The following is an 18,523-nucleotide window of genomic DNA, read 5'->3' on the forward strand; positions in this document are numbered from 1 at the left end:
AAAGAATAAATTTTAGATCCTTACAACCCTTCAGGCTCCTTAGCCTAAGGATTTGCTTGGGTTAGATTTTCCAAGCTTTCCTAAGCAGATGAGAGTTGTAGTTTATTAACCTACTCCAGCTACAGTGTTCTACATTGCTTTAGAATGTGATCTGTGAATGGATGCATGAGAAAAGCTCTGCTCTGATGGGCTCCACAGGTGGGTGCTAGGCTGAGGGAGTTGGTCAGAGCCTGGTGCTGACAACACCAAGGCTGTGGCTTTGATCCCCACGTGGGCCAGCTCGTCACTTATCAGTGTGACTCAGTGATCCTTCTGGGTGCCTTCCAGCTCAGACTATTCTGTGATTCTCTGACCCCAAAACAATTTCATATTTCTGATATCTGAGTACAGAAATGTAGAATGCTTAAATCATATTGTCAATGCCTTTGTGGAATACCAGCATCTGATTTTTTTTTTAAAGATTAATTTTTAACTGTTGCACACAAATGTATATTCTGATTCTGATCTGCAACTAACAATTCTACTTGTGTTATAAATCACAGCTACAAAATACTCTACTCCATAATTTAGCATTAAATTTCTTACCTGGGATCTAAATATTTGATTTTTTTTTTTTTGACATTTTCTGGAATGAATTAAATCATTTTATAAACCAGTACTTAACAGTGGTTAATACAGCATTGCATATACATATATGTATATGTGACATGTCCTCAGCCTAAAGCTGGGGAGCCACTACTGTCTTCAGCAGAGCATATTACAGCACATCAGTGAAAAATCTGAAACTTAAAGCTGTGCATGTCACTAAGTATCCAAAATGGGCTTTAGAGACACTGATTTTATTTGTGCAAAACAAGATAATTGAGCCTTTTAACTCCCATTACAACACTTTCAAACATAGCAAGGGTGAAAAATACTAATTACCGGATGAAAAAAACTGCCTAGGGAAACCTGGAATAAGATACTTTATGTTGTGTTTCAAGCTTTTCACACGGCTTGAAATTTACACATATAGGTATGTTGCACATATAACACACGCAGGCAAATGGTCTCAATTTTTAGTTTACAGAAATAATACTCTTTCCAGAAAACTTCACTGACTAAATTCTTATGTCTGTCTACCTTCTCTGTTTCCTTTTGACCCTTAAGATTCTTTGATTTAATTTTTTGTCCTGGAACATTTCAGGAAATGACGCAAAAGCTCATAGATTCTCACAGTTGCACGGACACACATATCTCATCCATAAAGTCTCTGCATAATTAGTGTCTCCGCAACAGAGACAAAAAGAGATATTTTGTTTTCTCTCTTCTATTAGATTCTGCGTGTTACTTTCCCATTCTTCCAACTGGAGACAAGTAATCAGTGTAACTCTGAATTCCTTCAAATCCATGATGGTCCTTCAGCATCAATGCACATTCTTGGAAAATACTGTGGCTTCCCAGGTCCTACAGAGCTTCTCAGTTCCCACAACTCTCTGTATTTCTGGTTATACTCAAACCACACCATTACTGGAGGCTTTACTGTTCATTGGGAATCTCAGGATCCTGGTAAGTTGATTAAATGCAAAACATCTTTATGGCTTTGGAGTAAAATGAATTCCTTATTTCCTTTGATTAGGAAACATTAGAAGCATAAGGAGAGTGTTTTTCAAGGGAGTGAGGCTGAAATATATATCACTTGAAGATACTCTCAAACTCTAATTCTAGGTCTCTGCATGAATAGCTTTCTGCTGTTTTTTAAGGCTGCTTTACACTTCCTGTGAGGAATCCCCCAAAGAACATGTGTGTCTGGGGATAGCATTCATTTAGTCAGTTCTCTTTTGTCACAGAAATATCTGGTACTTTGAGCAAGCAAATTAATGGTTTGTTTTGCTACTGACAATTTACAACAGCCTAAATGTTCCAAACATGATAGATTATAGGGAACTGGATTTTAAAGAATGTGTGAGGGTTTTTGGTGTGATTTGTTGTACATTTCTGCCTGAATTCTTGATAATGGTAATTGGGTGATTGTTCCACATGGTCTGACAATACATTCCCAGAGATAAATTTCAAATCATCTCACATAACATTAAGGTCACTTCAGTGTTCAGTGTATTATCTAGAAACAAAATAGTGCATTGGGTTGTGTATTGAATGAACTATAGAGTAAAAAATGCCATTTCCTTATTTCTAGAAATATTTCTTGAAATGCTTTTAATATGGTTTTTGGTGGGTTTTTTCTTTCAATTATCATTATTAGATTGATAATTACTAATTGAAAAATACTGATTTAATACTTTGAGTACTGAAAAGTGAAAGCAGATATTTTGGAGGGAAAAATAGCACTAACAAAAAAAAGCAAAGAGAACAGTGAGATGAGATGAAACTAGCTATTTCCTTTTTTTTTTTAATTGAACTAGTCTTGTGATAGGATAAAAAATGGAGAATATTTACAAAGAACAGAAATTCAGATTAATTTTGTAAATCCAATCCAAACACATGCTTTTGATTATTCCTCTTAAGGCATGTTCATCATGGCTGAGTAAGAATCTTTCTTTTATTGTGCAAATCAGGAAATATTTGGGGTTCTCCTTTTAAAATTGCAGAATTAACTGCAAAACTTAAAGAAATAAGAAACTTGCTGATTTGTTTGACTTGGTCTTTGTTTTTTAATTTACTCTGACCCCAAAGTGGTAGGTAGTTTGGACACTACAGGACAGTTCATCTTCTGATCCAACATGTGGTGATAAATACTCTGTTGTTCTGTGTCTCTTTCTGTTAGAATGTGGTGGTGAGCTGACAGGTACTTACGGCTCCATAAGCTCTCCAGGATATCCTGGTAACTATCCTGTAAACAGAAATTGTTTCTGGACCATCTCAACCAATCCTGGCCTCCTCATCACATTTGCTTTTGGCACACTGAGCCTGGAACACCATGACAACTGTGATTATGACTATTTAGAGGTAAAGTGTAATTGTGAATGATGACAACATTTTGTGGATATGTTATTGTGAAACAAGATATTTCTAAACCTTTTTATGTACAGAAGGGGACTGTTTGAAATTTAATCCGGGGTTGAAATGCTTTTTTTTATTTACACATTCCAGCCATCCATGCACAATCAGAGACAACAGGGCAGAAAGGGGATGAGACCTGCTTCACTGAAGTCGGTGGAAGTCCTTTGACAAACAGGATGGGATTCAGGCCAAATACTTGATGGGAAGCTTTCACTTTCATACAAAGTTCAGTCTCCAAACTCCTTGTCAAATGTCAACCCACAGAGAATTCATGAGCCTATGGGAAACTGTTCAGGAAAGGGATCTAAGACTAATAGATTCATATCCTGGCTCACACAGCCATCCACCACTTGATGTTTACGGCTTTCTGTTGAGTGTGACCTAATGCTTACAGAATTCAGCAATACCTTCTCATGGAAATGTGAAGCCAGTTTGGAATAGCATGTTGTGTGCAATGCAGAGCATGATTTCAAGAAAGCAGTTCAACAGTAGATCTCCTGATACTTTCTTTCCTTTTCACAAAACCCTTGATGACTCCTGGCAGCAGCATCACAGCTATGCTGGTGGATCTGTTTCTTGCTTCCTCTGTGTTTGGAGGAAACTTCCTATGAGCTTTCCCTCCACCCACCATCCATAACACGTCTGTGGCCTCAGAGATAACTTAAAGAGTGTTGTACTGTTCACAACTGGCACACATATGATAATCCTAACTGTTGATCTGTCATTCTGTCTAGATTCGAGATGGACTCCTTCCACAAGACCCTGTCCTTGGTAAATACTGTAGCACTGGATCTCCACCCCCACTCCAAACCACTGGTCCATATGCATTTATTCACTTTCACTCTGATGACTCAGTTACTGATAAAGGATTCCATATTGTGTATACAACATCTCCTGGTAAGTAAAAAACTCAGGATCAAAGGTCGGTCTGTGACATTCTAGAGACAGAGATAACACATGAATGGGTGTCATTAACACTTGCTCTTTAATAATGTAGTAATTCTTTTTGATTTGCAGACATTGTACAGAGGCAACCTCAAAAGGAGTTACTGTGCTTACGGATATGTCTTTTTTTTTTTTTTTCTTATTACAGCAGAACCAAGTTGTGGAGGAAATTTCACAGAGAGTGAAGGGGTAATCACATCTCCTTTCTGGCCTAACCCTTACATCAACAACCGACAATGTGTCTACATTATCCGACAGCCAGAGGATGAAAAAATATTCCTCAACTTCACCCATATGGAGCTGGAGAGTCATAGTGATTGTTCAGCAAATTATATAGAGGTAATTCTCTTAACCGGTTGATATGAAAGTTTGAATGCATATGTGTACAAGAGGATGTATAACTTCTGTCCCAAGGGCCACTGCAGAAATGGGTGTTAATCAAACAATTAAGTAGATGAATTTACTAGGGCCCAAAAGTCACAGGGGCTGAAAGAGCAGGATGGTGCTTTTGGATTGAAGCAAGGATAAGAGAATGAGGAAATCTGTCCAACTTAACACTAATTCTCAATAGTTTTTACATGATTAGGGGGAGTTTGAACATTTGGTAAATGAATGTCAACTGCAAGAAAAAAAAAAAATAATGCCATAGCTGCTATGCAACATTTTCTGGAGTCAAAGTGTTAAATGGAAGATTTTGATCTGACACTAAAAGGAAACACTATATAAATATTTATACACACATTCCCAGGGAAGTGGTTGAATTACCATTCCTGGAGGTATTTACAAGATGTGTAGAAGTGGCACTTAGGGCCATGATTTAGTGGTGGGCTTGGCCAAGCTCGGTTTGCAGTTGGACTTGAAGATTTAGAGATCCTTTCCAACCTTAATGATTCTATGATTCTATATACATATGTAAAGCTGGGAGTTTATTGTTGCCATAACTGAAATCTTTAAAGTCTAATTCAAGAGTTGTTCTTAATCTAAATCTAACTGGCAAAGACAAAAAAATTGTACAGTTTCAATGTTTTTATATGGAAAATGTAATAATAATGCAATACTAATGTCAGTATTTAGTGCGTTCCACTTGAGGTGAATTTACTCCTAGCTCTCTCTTCATTGGTTTTCAATGTTGTGTTACATACAAATGTGCAGAGAAATACAGGCTAGGTACAACAGCAGAGGCCTTGAGACAGGGCCTCGTCCCACGTGGAATGGCTGCTGGGTACTGCTGCCTGGATAAAACTGTGCCTGGGCTGTGCAGAGCTAAACAGAAGGAAAACAAGCTGGGCACAGTCTCTGGTTGATTTGCAAAGAAAACAAAATGGTACAGTTGGAATGTGTCTATATGGAAAATGTAATAATAGTGCAATACTAGTGTCAGTACTTAGTGTGATCCACTTGAGGTGACTTTTACTCCTAGCTCTCTCTTCATTGGTTTGCAATGTTGTGTTACATATAAATTTACAGCTGTAGGGTGCCAAATTTACAGCTGTAGGTGCAGGGAGCCATCCCTGCAGCCCCAGAGCTGGGTCCAGCACTGCCAGCCATGCAGCTCAGGGGCAGCACAGGTTGGGTTTTGTATTTAATCTCTTCTTGACCAGTGAGGAGCAGGCCCCTATGAGCTCTGTGCTGTTGGTCTATTTTTAAAAGATGTTATTGTGTTGTCATCGTTCCCTTTTCTCCTCCTGTAATTCAAAGACCTAGGTTGGAATGAAGTGTAATTAGTTTCTGAAATGAGAGGGGAAGTGTGTTTAATGAAAACAGACAGCTTTTGTTTGTTTGGCCTGCTACTCCTCTTGCCTAATTGCTGGCAAAACAGCAGCTAAATTCACAACAGCCACAGAAACAAAACCATTTCTGTTGAACATCATTGGTTTGTATCAGTTCAGCAAGGCATTTACCTCACTGTTTGCTGATCAGTCACAAGCCCTTCAGTTCCCATGTTTCAACCCTCCTCTTCTTCCTGCCCCCTCACTCTGTGGCTCAGCCCAGAGCAGAGAAATCAGACTGACATTTTCTGGCTGGGACAGTCAGTAAAACCAAAGTACTGTGTGTGCTCTGTTATTAAGACCTGATTTTTTCACATGTCCTTTTGTAAAATACTCCCCCACTGGCTCATCTAGGGAGATAACTTTTGGGTCTTTAAGTTACTTTAAAAGTCACTCTCCAACAACTTTTTTGTCACTTTGGAAAGGTGCAGATTATTCCATTCCCTGGTTAAATCAGGAAATCTGTAGACTTTGCACAGGGACAAGACACAGCTCACAGCACTTGCTCAGGGAGGGATGTTTAGTTTCTTGCTAAGGAGGGCATCTGCCATAAGAAAACAGAGACAATAAAATTTATTTGAGAAAGGCTGTGACATGATGATGCAGAGGTAAGATGCTACCCCAGGCAGCCCCTTTTACATGCTGTCCTTCTAACTGGCAAGAGAAGACATTACTCACATACATGCTTTAGAGAACCTGTTATTTTTATCATTACTCACTGGACTGTATAAACAAAAAGTGTAAGGAGAATCAGCTCAAGAAAAACATGTGAACTCCTGTGAATTACCACTCTGGAAGTTTTCACTGCTTTCCAAAGATTTACTAAATATTTTGATGCAGATTCTGATGTCAGCTGCTCTGCCATAAATCCAGAATAATTCTGTCACCTTAAACTCAAATTCCAGGGAAATTGGAAATATCTGTTAGTCAGAAAGCCATCTCACCAGCTTAAGACTGCAAAACTGGGCAAGCATGCCAGCCACTGCCTGTTCACCAGGGCACTCATGACAGTTCCTTACCTTCTCTTCCAGCCCATGGAAGAATACAACTGAGGAAGAAAAAATTGGTGTTGAGAGGGGATCTGAAAGCTGGATGTCCCTGGTTTGCCAGTGAACTCACTGGAATGATTTTTTGGCTTTGACAGCATGTAGATGTGTTTAAATGCAGTTCCATCTACATGAACTACCAGCACTTTTACAGCAGAAAAAAAGGTGTTTTGTTTCTGGGAGAATCTTTGGGACAAAAATTGCATTTTTTTGCTTGGGCAAAGAGCAGAGGATCCATCTTTTGGACCTCAGGTTGTTGTTGCCCACTTGAAATGAGATGGGCACCTCAGAGATATACCAGGACTCTGCCTGGATCCCTGGATGTAGCTATTCTTACTCATGGAATATGGATTCAGGGTATGAAGTCTTGAGGTACAAATAAGTCTTTCCCATCAACTCCCCTTGATAATCAGGATAGATACTCAACTGCAGGGAAAATATGTAAGATACATTTCTCATTTGATTAGCAAATTGATTGAGGTCAGTAGAAAGGCAGTGGAAGGTAAAAGCTGGATTCTCTGATGTAGCCTCATTGCCATTATCACACACTGAACCCTTCAGCTAAAAGAATGCCAAGATGTCAGGGACTTGGAGTTGCATCTCCTGTTAGTGAGCTGTCTGCCTGCATCAATGTATGGATGCAGATGCTTGTTCTGGAGAAGTGCCATACAAAAATCACTGGAAACTTCATGGCGAGAGCAAGAAAATAAAAAATAACCATTTTTTTTCCCCAGAGGATTTTAATGCTGGCAAAAAATTCACAGTTATTACTGGTGAGCACCCTACCCGTCTCTTTCATCCTAAGGGTGTCACTTTTGGAACCATAGGTCCAAATAGTGCTAAAACTGTGGTTCATAGAGAAGATCATTTAATCCTAATGTCCTGTGACAGCAGCAAGTGTTTGTGTCTTCTGTGCTGATCATCTGATGGTTCCTTTGAGCTGTCATAAGTGCTGTGCTTGTGCCAGTTACAGTGATGGCTCTGTGCCCCTCTCATAAATACATAAAACAGCTACTCCTTTTGTTATGTGGCAGCTCTTGGGAAATTACAGGTTTATCTGGATATCAGATCCCAGTGATTTTATGATCTAACACTTTCCTTTCCTCTTTTTGATGGCTAGGTTCGAGATGGTGACAGTGAGATGTCTCCTCTCATTAGAAAAATCTGTCATAATACACTCATGTCTGCAATCACTTCTACCAGCAATGCTCTCTGGATCAAATTCAAGTCTGATGCTTCTGTGCAGAGATCTAGCTTCAGGGCTATTTATCAAGTTGGTAAGTGGAACTGGTCATTTGCACTGTGAACTTCCTGTATTTGGACACTTTCAGTCATTTCCATTATATAGTATTCATATAATAGTTTAAACACAAACTTCAAAAGAAAGAAAAGAACAGAACAGAGTCAATTTATTCATTTAAAAAGATGTCTGCAGTAGGTTTGCTGTAGGCACTGCTAGCATGCTTTGAAACAGACCTTTTGTTACTTCTGACTTCGAGATTAACTCAGATGGTTAGAGCCTGGTGCTAAAACAGCAAGGCTGTGGGTTTGTTCCTCATGTAGGCCATTCATTTAAGAGCTGGACTCGATAATCCTTGTGGGTCCCTTACAACACAGAATATCCTGTGATATGATATTAATGATTCTGCAATATGGGACTAATGATTTATCACTTGATGTTGAAATATCAAAGATGTTATAACTTCAATTCCGCCTCAATGTTTTTATCATTTTGCCTGTCTTTAATTTCTTAACCACCAACGAGCCTATCTGTCTGTGAAACAAATTAGTCAAATCCATTAGTTTTCATGGGCACAATTTGGTCTTCTGTACAAGCATGTTTATGCTATACCTATAGCATTTTTTTCTTTTAAATATACTCACTTTAAAGTTTTTCTTTTAAATATGTTGTGTGATCTGTAGTAGCTGCTGTAATAAGATAATTTAGAGTTGGTTTCCTTCTAATTTCATAGCGTTACTTGATACGTATCATGCATCATCATCATGACACATTCCTTGAAATCATTCATCACAAGTACTGATTCTTGGTGTCTCTTGGCAGCCTGTGGAGGCTCCTTGTCTGGAGCAGGCACAATCCATTCACCTTATTACCCCAGGATGTCCCCTCACCCAAAGACCTGTGAGTGGATCATCTCCCAGCCAGCTCCCAAAGCAGTGATTCTTAACTTCACTGACTTTGACATTCGAGATACAGCCACTTGTGATTCGGACTACATCGAGGTAAGGAGCCACACGCATGCACTATGGATGTAAATATGTACCTGCAAGTTCCTTCTGATCCTCATCTCTACCTAAGTGGAAGTTCTTGACAGGTGAGCACTCCTTCCAGCAGTCACAAAAGCTTTTCCAGGTTCATAATGGGATCCCAAAGCTTTTCTTGACTCTCCAAAGATGTTATGACTGTTTTGATAATCAAAGACAAGTATCAGGTTTCTTTAAACAGATAGGCCTGGTTTGGAAGGTTTTTGTGCCATTTACTGCTGAGGGTGTAAGATCTCATCTTTTCTCTGCTTCTCTGATAGGCATAAGGTTTTATTCTCTGTGCCTGTAGTGGAAACCACATGAAGAAAGGGTAGTGTTGACTTCCTAAGGATCTCTTTTTTATAGTTCTTATGAATTACTTTATGGTTAATACTTAAATGTAATAAAAAAATTCTATGGCATATTTTGCTTGCACCTTTCTTCAGGTCAGAGATGGCAACAACGCAGACTCTCCTGTTTTGGAGAAATACTGTGGTACAGCTGTACCCTCTAGAGTGCAATCCACACGGAACAACCTCTACATCAAATTCAGAGCTTCCTCACTTACCAACCTTGGCTTCAGAGCTCAGTACTGGCCATTAGATACAGGTAAGGATTGTTTTACTGTTTCTGTTTAGACTGTTGGGACTTTCCAAATTTTCCTACAAACTGAAAACAACTATATAAATAAACTATAAATATAAGAAAACAACTGTCAATCAAGTTTTAGGATGGTGTAACAGGAGATAAGTTCTGAATCAGTTACCATGTAGTATGCATCAAGAAAGAAAGACACTTATAAAACTGGTTACTTTTCTTTCTGAAATTTCATAGTCTAACTTTTTTCAATAAACATATCATTTAACCTGATTCCATTTAACCATATCATTTAAATCTCTGCAGTATGTGGAGAGACTCTCACTGGATCTTCAGGAACCATTACAAGTCCTGGCTATCCAGATGTGTACCCACATGGGATCAACTGTACCTGGACTATCAATGTTCAGCCCGGCTACTTTATCCGCCTGACATTCACTTCATTTAACTTGGCATTTGATTACAGCTGCAGAGAGGATTATCTTGAAATATATGACAACAGCACTGTGCAAAAATTGGGAAGGTAAATATGTCCATAAGCCTACAGACCTGTGCTACTGTGGAGGGAGCACTGCTCTGTAGGTCTTGACATTCAGTTTGCTTCCTTAAATAATTTTGTGTATAGATTCTTTTCTTTTCATCACAGAAACAATAGCAGCAATTTCTCTGCTAGGATAGGAAAGGCAGCTTGCCACTTGACCATGCAATGAGAAGTACATTTAATAAATAATATATTGGGAGAAACTAAGTTGTGTCTAAAGGATAGCTCTTTTAAGGACAGGTTTCAATAGCTAGCTTTGTCCTGCTCCATTTACATTTTGATTTATGGAAAATAAATTGAAAGCATTTGTATATCTTTGCCCAGAAAAGACAGGATTTAAGACTTGCAGAAGTGAAAGAAAGATTACTTAAAAGGCTGTACATTTGAATATCTGCAAAAACTAGAACACAATCTGCATTTTATGTGATTTAGTTTTCATTTTCTTCTGATACATGATTTTATCTTAGGGAAGAATATTTTCTTTTATTTCACTTCTCCAATTGGTCTATACACAAAGTTTTCTTGTTGCCCTAGAATTCAAGAACATTTGAATTACTTTGGAACAGTATTCAGTTGCCACTATAGACTGTAAAACAGTTGGCTGACGTGGCAGTATTTGGAAAATAAGGAGCAAATGACTCTCAGAATGAAGAACATTTTGCAATCTTAGTGTTTGGCTAGCCACACTGACTCCTACAAAAGAACAGAGTATTTTGGAGGTACAGCAGAGTATAAATTCAATAAGAATTTGACAATTTTTTGTAAGTCAGAATTTCTTCTCTGATTTTGCCACACTTCAGATTTGTACCTTTTAACATGTAGTGTGCTATTTAGTCCCACAATAGAGGGTATATGCCTGGGATCTGTTTCATCCAAAGGAGAGAATTGTGTGTGTGTAACTATTCAAACTTCACAGGAAAGCTGAATTCTCTTCCAGTGATGCAGGTGCTTTACAAAGTACTGCCATTCACTTTGGGGTATCTTTTTGCTGCAGATACTGCGGAAGATCAATTCCACCATCTCTCACTAGTGGTGGCAATATGATGACGTTGTCCTTTGTGACAGATCACAGCATTGCATCTGAAGGCTTCTCAGCTAATTATATCTCCCTGGATGCATCCAAAGGTAATATGTCAGTCTGTTCATTATGCAAATTAAATGTTTTCAGCTGTCACTATAAATAACCACTACAAGAAACAGAAACATTATTTTCTGTGCTGCCCGAAGACTTCCTGGTGCCTCTTCTACTCCCTCTTATTCATTCTGCTTTATTCAGAAGCTTTTTTTACTCCCTAGGAAAGCAGAAAGCAATTTCTGTTAGCAGCATTGTTGCTTTCTTTAAAAAGTCAGTAAGAGCTGACATGGCAGAACTACATGAATTATTTAGGAAAAATATTTTCTGAATTTTTTTTGTGCATTCTGAACTGAGCATGTGTGATCTAGTAAACTTAGTCATGGACGACTCACTTGAATGGGAGACTCTTGGGTGCCATAAAAAATTAATTTAGTCTCTGTAAGGTTCAATTATTGATGGTGGGTAGAGAAAGGTCAATTAGGATGAAATTTGATAAAGCACCAAAATAACCTGAAGGCACAAGAGATTTTTTTTCATTGCAACAGAGTGCAACATTTCTGTCTCCACCAGAGTTCAAGGTTCCTGTCATGCATTAAATCCCTTCTTTAAATATTTTCTAAAGGGCCAAGACTTACTTCAGTGAGGTAAAGGAAGAATAGCTGCTCATTCTCTCAGTTCTCTTCTCTTTTGGACATTAGGAGGCATTTTTTCTCAGAAAGGGTGGTCAAACATTGGAAAGGACTGGCCAGGGAGGTGTGGAGTCACCACCCCTGGATGTGTTCAAGAAAGGACTGCACATGGCACTCAGTGCTATGGAAGGTTGAGGGACAGGGTCTGGCTGGCAGAACTAAGCCACAGAAGAGGCAGAGTGGCACAAAGAAGAAAAAAGTAAAAATGAGAACGTATTTGTAGCTGGGATGTTTGTTATCCATCACTAATCAGTTTATATGTGCTTTCTGTGTGTGAGTGCAGACTACAAGGGATTTGTTAGATGAACACCAGAAATTCACAGTACTCATCTATGCACTCATAAACTACTGTTCATTGTTTTCCTAATTCCTGAATTTATTCAACCTGTTTAAAGGCAGCAAAATTTCCAATTCCTAACAGCTTTCTTGGTGACATCTTGGGAAAATTGGCTATTTTGGCTCTCAACATGTGTTTAGATGACACCAGTACAGATTTGCTGCTGTGGTTTTATTCACTACAAGATAACTTACAAATCCAAAGAAACCATTTTCTCAGCTGCCTTCATTTGTATTTGCGTTATTTGGCATTGAAACCAAAAGCCAGTACAAACAATTAAGATTTAATGAGAACTATTGCAAGGAGGACATTTCTATTTCTTAGAAAGTAATAGGCAATAAAAAAGTTCTACTTTTAAAAATCTTTCCAGGAAAACTCTGTAGTTGGAAATCTGAATTCTTCCTAGTGAGAAACTGGGAAATTCTCATCCTTATAAAGTAATTTTTTAGCTTTTGTTTGCAACTGTAAACTAAACCTTCTATAAATATCATTGTTGCTTTTTAATCTGGTATTTTTTCCTTTTTAACTCACCTCAGATTACTCTTTCATGGGTGGATTGATTCCTTCCTAAATATCCTAAATATTCTTATAGCAACTTTTCTCAGAGTCCATCAAGTATTCTTTATTTAACATCAATCTGTATTTCTGTCTCTGTTGTAACCATGCCTGTGTCTGCCATTTCAATGCTGTCCAGTTTCACAGTTCTGGCTCCTCTCTCCTGTATTCCCCTCCTTTTCCACCACTGTGTGATTGGCTTTTCTCACCTTTCATCCAAAGCACTGCAATATGTGTCACGTGGAGTTCCAACTGCATCAGTGCTGTCCCTGGAATGTTTTCAAACAATGCCTTAAAAATGCACATCTGCTGTCTCCTCAATGCTTTTAACAACTATATAATATGTTTATGTGAAATTAGTGTTATGTAATATCTTAATCCAAATTCTGTATAACACCTAGGATTTTCTTTTCCTATAATGAACACAAATATCTTTGCTACTCTCCAGACAATCTGCACCAACTCTCAATTTATTCTCACTCTTGGAACGATCGCTAGAACAAACACTCTTTAATTTCAACCACTACAGCTGGTATAAATATGGCAAAGTGGGAGATTGCTGCTGAAACTGAGAGTAAATAAACTTACAGAGAGGCTGAAGCTATGATTTGGTTGTTTTTACAAAGATTTGTTTTCTTTGGCCCAGTACAAGTATAGCAGTACCATAAAGTTTTCTTAAATACCAGAGGGCTAAAATTCATTTTTATTAAGAATAAATGTTCTGAAATTTCTGTGGCCTGAGAGAAGGCAAACACATGTGTGTATGTGGATTTTGCTGTGAGAAGCAACTCCTCACTTCCCTGCAAACATATCAAGTTTAGTTTTCTCACTGTGAGATGTTTAGGTCTGATCTTCATCTCATGTATATCCAGTTACACTAAGGTAGCAAATTGCTAAGCATAATAATGTCTGAGAGATACTAAAACTATGGTTTTTTTCCTTTACATCTGCTGCTAATTTAGATTTTTTTCTGCTAAAGAAAATATGGTTCTAATAATGTTTCTTATGCAATAAGAATTCTTCATATTTTTCAGTTGTGTTTTCTTAGCCAGCAAGAGCATAGCCAGTATCAGAACTTGTCAAAGATGTTCTGTTTCATATTACACATTTCAATAGTCTTTTGCCTGGAGTTATTTCAGAGAGAATGAGCTATTGAAAACATGGACAAGATTGTCCCTCCTCCCCCGCCAAATAAATTTGAGTTAAGAAAAGAAGGATATGTAAGAGTGATTTTTTTTTTTTTAATGCAAAATTAAATTAATTTTCTTCTCCATGCATCTTGGTAAATGATATTTTTGTTAGCATGGCTTATCTGTGATATATTAAATACTTGAAAAGTAGCCTGAAAAGAATAAAAGGCAAAGTTATATTTCCTGTCCAAAAAAAAAAAAAAATAAAAAAAAATTGAATGCCACTAGATGCAGCCATGGCCATGGCCCATAAAGTGCAAACAATTGTTTTAGCAGTGTGCCAGCCAGTAGCTGTGAATAGCTCATGTAGCAGCAATACAGATGGAAATCCTTCAGTCAGAGAAGCCCTCATGATACTCATTTAAAAATGGGTATCACCCACTTCAACTAGAGGTACTCTTAGTTCTTTGTCATCCTTCTGTCATTTAAAAGGGAAAGTCACATGGAATGGAAGGTAATATTCTGATTTGTTTCAAAGAGTGCAGGTCTCAACTACCAAATAGATGAATGTCACAAAAGCCATGTAAGTGTTATGGTAGATTTTAGGGGTTTCTTCTGACAGTTTTGGCTGACCACATCACAAATAACCCATGTAAAAATATAAAAAAATCTTTGAAAGACTTCAGTCCTTCCTGGAATTTTTGTGCAGGGTCTTGATAGACACAGGCCACAATTTTCCCATATGAGTAGTAGTGAAGTCAGTGCTATTATTTTTTCGCCCCTCAAACTTCTTCACAAATAAGTGGAAATCCATCTGTTTTACTTTGAATTGGGGTTTTGGCAGTGTGTTTTGTTGGTTTGTTAGTTGGTTTTCTGTTTGTTTGGGGTTTTTAAAATTTGTTTATTTCTTTAGAGATGCTTCATTTCAGTCTTTCTGCTGGGAAAAGTTAACCATAACAAGGTTTTTAGCAGATTGCCTTCCTGATATACTTTTTATTCCTGGTCTTTCTCTGGCTTTGGTGAAAGATAATTTTCCTCATTATCATCCTGAATTGGGAATAGTATTTATCAGGATATGTAATCTGGTTTTAAATTGCTTCATTGTGGATTATATGTTACTTACTTACAATGACTGTTTGGAGAAGCCAGCATTTGAGAGGGATAAGGAAAGAGAAAAACATCTGTGAATCCATGCACTTAAAAGTGTTCCTGAAAGTGTAGTATGGATTTGTGTGTCTTCTCCCTTGATAGCTGAGTACAAGTTGAGGTCTTCATTCCCCTCTTCCTGGCTGAACCCAGTAATTGTTAGCAGTGTGATGCCTGGCTCTGGTCTTCAGCTGAATGAGCAATGATGAGAATGGAAAGCAATGTCTGACAAAGAGGTGTGTGCAGAGAATGGCTGAATGAGGTTGACCTAAGCCAGAAAATAAAGCTGATGTCCTTTATGTGTCTTGGGCATCTGCTCAGCTCCCCCCAAGTCTCAGGAAAAAGGCTCAACTGGCTGGCCCCTGACAACATTTTTAGGCTGCTGTAACTTGGCAGTGTTTGATCAGGGTGTTAGTCTGCCTATAAAAGCCAAAATATGTCACACAGCTCCACAGTGTTTAGGTGTCAAGCAGCAGAAGGCAGAGATTCTATCTGAACCATCATACCCAGTATTCTGAGGGAGTTTGGGTCTAACATGTTACAAAAAACCTTTGTGTGCCTCCTAGGTAAAAATCCACTCCTCCATTCCCTGCATCTGCCAGCAGCAGGGACAGAAGGCCCTGAAATGCAGATGAAATGCACATTGCCTGTGGAGAGGCATGTACTTCTTGTGATAGTTTCTTCTTTTTTTTTTTCCTGATCATGCATGGCACTACATAAAGAGTGAATATTTAGGGATCTCAGTTTTCTTTTGGTACAGTGAGATTGGAAGAAAAATCCCATGTTACTTACGGCACTACTGCTTGAGTTTTGAATAATTAGGATTGTGGCAACTGATTGGTATCTCTTTAGGGGAAAAAACCTGGATACAATTTTCTACATTATGCATGATTGCACAAATGAGTAGTACGAAAGCTGGCATTTTTCTCTGCTGTTGGCTATTACAGAGGGGTACTGCCATTTATGGCATTTTTTCCAGAAAAGCTAACATATTCAGTACTAAAATCAGAAGGCAGATTGAATAGCTTTCAAAACCTCATACACTGGGCAAAGCAAGATGTGTGATTGTCCTCAGCAATTGCCTCCTGTTTTTCATGAGCTGTAATAAGTGTCTTCCAACTAAACTGAATTCATGGTTTTTTCCAGACATATAATAATCACATATGCTATTAGACTGCATTCTGAACTTTGGCAAAGGAGTCAAAGTACTTTCTTTTCCAGCTAACTTTGCTGAGTTTTCACAGAAGGATCTGTTATTGCCCAAGCACACCCCCAAATATTAGTGAGGCGAGTGCTAAAGGGGAATTCCAGCTCTCCTGCTGAAAGTAGAACACCAGGAATTAATCCAGGTACCAGAAAAGAGTTGGCTGTCAGAAAACATGGGTTCATCTATGCTTTCCTAAATCCTCATAGCAGCCAGCATATCCCAGCTATACTTTGATTTATTTCACTGTAGCCAGAAGTCTAACATTTATAAGGCAGTCACTGTTCCATCTTCTGTATTTATTATCCCTTAGCTCATAAAGATGATTGTTAAGCAAAATATAAAGCAGTACAGAGCTCCAGTTAGAACAGTGCCCTTGAAATATAAGTTTCTGTCTGGGCTCCTCCCAGGAAGAAAAACTTTGATGAGGGAGGGAACCTGGAAAATTCTGTGGAAATTATTAAAAGGGCTGATAAAAAAAAAAAAAGGCTTCTGTAGTGCTAATTTTACTGTAATGGTTCTTATCTAGTACATCAGTTTTAATATTCTACAGGCTGAAAGCTGGTAGTCTCAGTCTCTGAGAGGGTTAGCAATGGCAGTATTGCAAGAGCTCTAATCATCAAGTATACACAAGTCAGACTCCTATCCCTCCTAAAGCAGGAGGAAATAATTTGTTAAAAATAAGTAACCTAATAAATATACACACATTTTCTTTTAAATTTTTTGCTGCTTTTTCTCTAGTGGTCTGTTAGGAAAATTTGGGCCACATGTCTACGTCAGATTTCTAACCCAGCATCCTCAAGAAAACCTTTGACTTGTGGATCTGGGGTTTGATGATAAGCCCTACATATGGCAAAACACCATGGGAGCTAGCAGCACAGCCAACAATCCATTAGAAGGATTTACAAAGCAGCACAAAGCTCTTATGGTGACCAGGACTAAGCTGTTTGTTATATGCATACATTAAAACATAGCAGTGATGGAACACATAAATGGCTAAAATTCTAAATAAAGACTTTCTAGATAATGATTTTAGGTAAACTAGTGCATGACACCTTTTTGATTTGTCAATACCAAAGCACAAGCCAATGGCAGAAAATTATTGATCTTTTTCTGTTTCTCTGTTCCTGTTTCTCTGTTCTCCCCATGATGAATTAGGAACAGGAGTCTGGGAGCTAGCTTTGGGAGTATTTATCCCACAGAAAATGTTTGCAACAGAGGCCTTCTAGGCAACTCAGAATGCAAAAAAACCATTAAAAATTCACCATTAAAAGCAAAAGTGTTTTAGTAGTTAGAATGGCTAGAGAACAGACATGGAAATGACCCACCTTAGACATGAAGGGCCTGCAGTGTAGCTCCATCCCTTTCCCCTAAATTGTTATGCAGTTGAGGAGTTAAGCATAGATATTGCTACACTGCAGCTGTGCTAGAAAGCAGACCTCGGAGATCTGTGGCAACCAGCTTAAATGGTTATTTTGCTTGCTCTCTCAGTTCTATATATAATTAGTCTAAACCTGCCTATTTGGTAGGAACTATTTAATTTCTTACATTTGCAACCTGTAGGACCTGAAATGGGGAAATGGAGGACCAGAATGAGTCCCCAGGGTCATCAAATCCAGTCAACAATTTTATGTCACTCCCCCTTTCCTTTTTTTATCCCTATACCCTTTTTTTTAGCTAAAAGCTACATAATGTGGACCCCTCCCCTTAAATGAATAAAACTGTACCTTAAGAACCAGTGGAATGTTTTCTCCTTTCTGTATCTGTTATGCTGATTGGATCATTGCTCTAGGAACTCACTTCCTAATAAAAATTTCTCCTAATTTCTATGTATTGATACTCATGGACATTTTTTAACTTCTGAATTTGTCCTGTCGTTGAGAATGTGTTCTATTTTTCCTTTCTTCATGCTTCTTGATGTTTATCTGCGCTTGCTAAGCCAAACAAGTTAAGCTCTTCTAGTGTCTCTTGCCCACCAATCTACTAATTTCCTGCTATCTCCACAATCTATGTCGTATGTATTCCCATTTGAGTTTCAGAACCTCAGTGCCCACAGTTATCCACATTTTCCCAGGTGACACGGCACCATTGCCTCGTGCAGTGGCATCAGCATTTCCTGTTTTGCCTGAAAACACTTGGCACAGTTCACATTTCTTCTTGCCCTTTTTGCAGCCATAGCACAAACTTTACTGATTGACTGTGATCAACTAATAGACAGCAATTTTTC

The 18,523-nt window shown here is 38.3% G+C and overlaps 1 protein-coding gene across 1 annotated transcript in view; it reads left to right on the forward strand.

Moving 5' to 3' along the window:
- Positions 1-18,523, forward strand: part of CUBN (cubilin) — a 145,288-nt gene that overhangs the window by 19,580 nt on the left and 107,185 nt on the right. Inside the window, exons 16-24 of the mRNA XM_064704204.1 lie at positions 1,317-1,548; positions 2,765-2,946; positions 3,735-3,897; positions 4,094-4,284; positions 7,881-8,037; positions 8,823-9,001; positions 9,469-9,631; positions 9,926-10,142; positions 11,155-11,285. Of these exons, the coding sequence (XP_064560274.1) occupies positions 1,317-1,548; positions 2,765-2,946; positions 3,735-3,897; positions 4,094-4,284; positions 7,881-8,037; positions 8,823-9,001; positions 9,469-9,631; positions 9,926-10,142; positions 11,155-11,285 (1,615 nt within the window). The remainder of the gene's footprint in view (positions 1-1,316; positions 1,549-2,764; positions 2,947-3,734; positions 3,898-4,093; positions 4,285-7,880; positions 8,038-8,822; positions 9,002-9,468; positions 9,632-9,925; positions 10,143-11,154; positions 11,286-18,523) is intronic.

This window comes from Zonotrichia leucophrys, chromosome 2, assembly GCF_028769735.1.
Source record: "Zonotrichia leucophrys gambelii isolate GWCS_2022_RI chromosome 2, RI_Zleu_2.0, whole genome shotgun sequence".
Lineage (NCBI taxonomy): Eukaryota > Metazoa > Chordata > Aves > Passeriformes > Passerellidae > Zonotrichia > Zonotrichia leucophrys.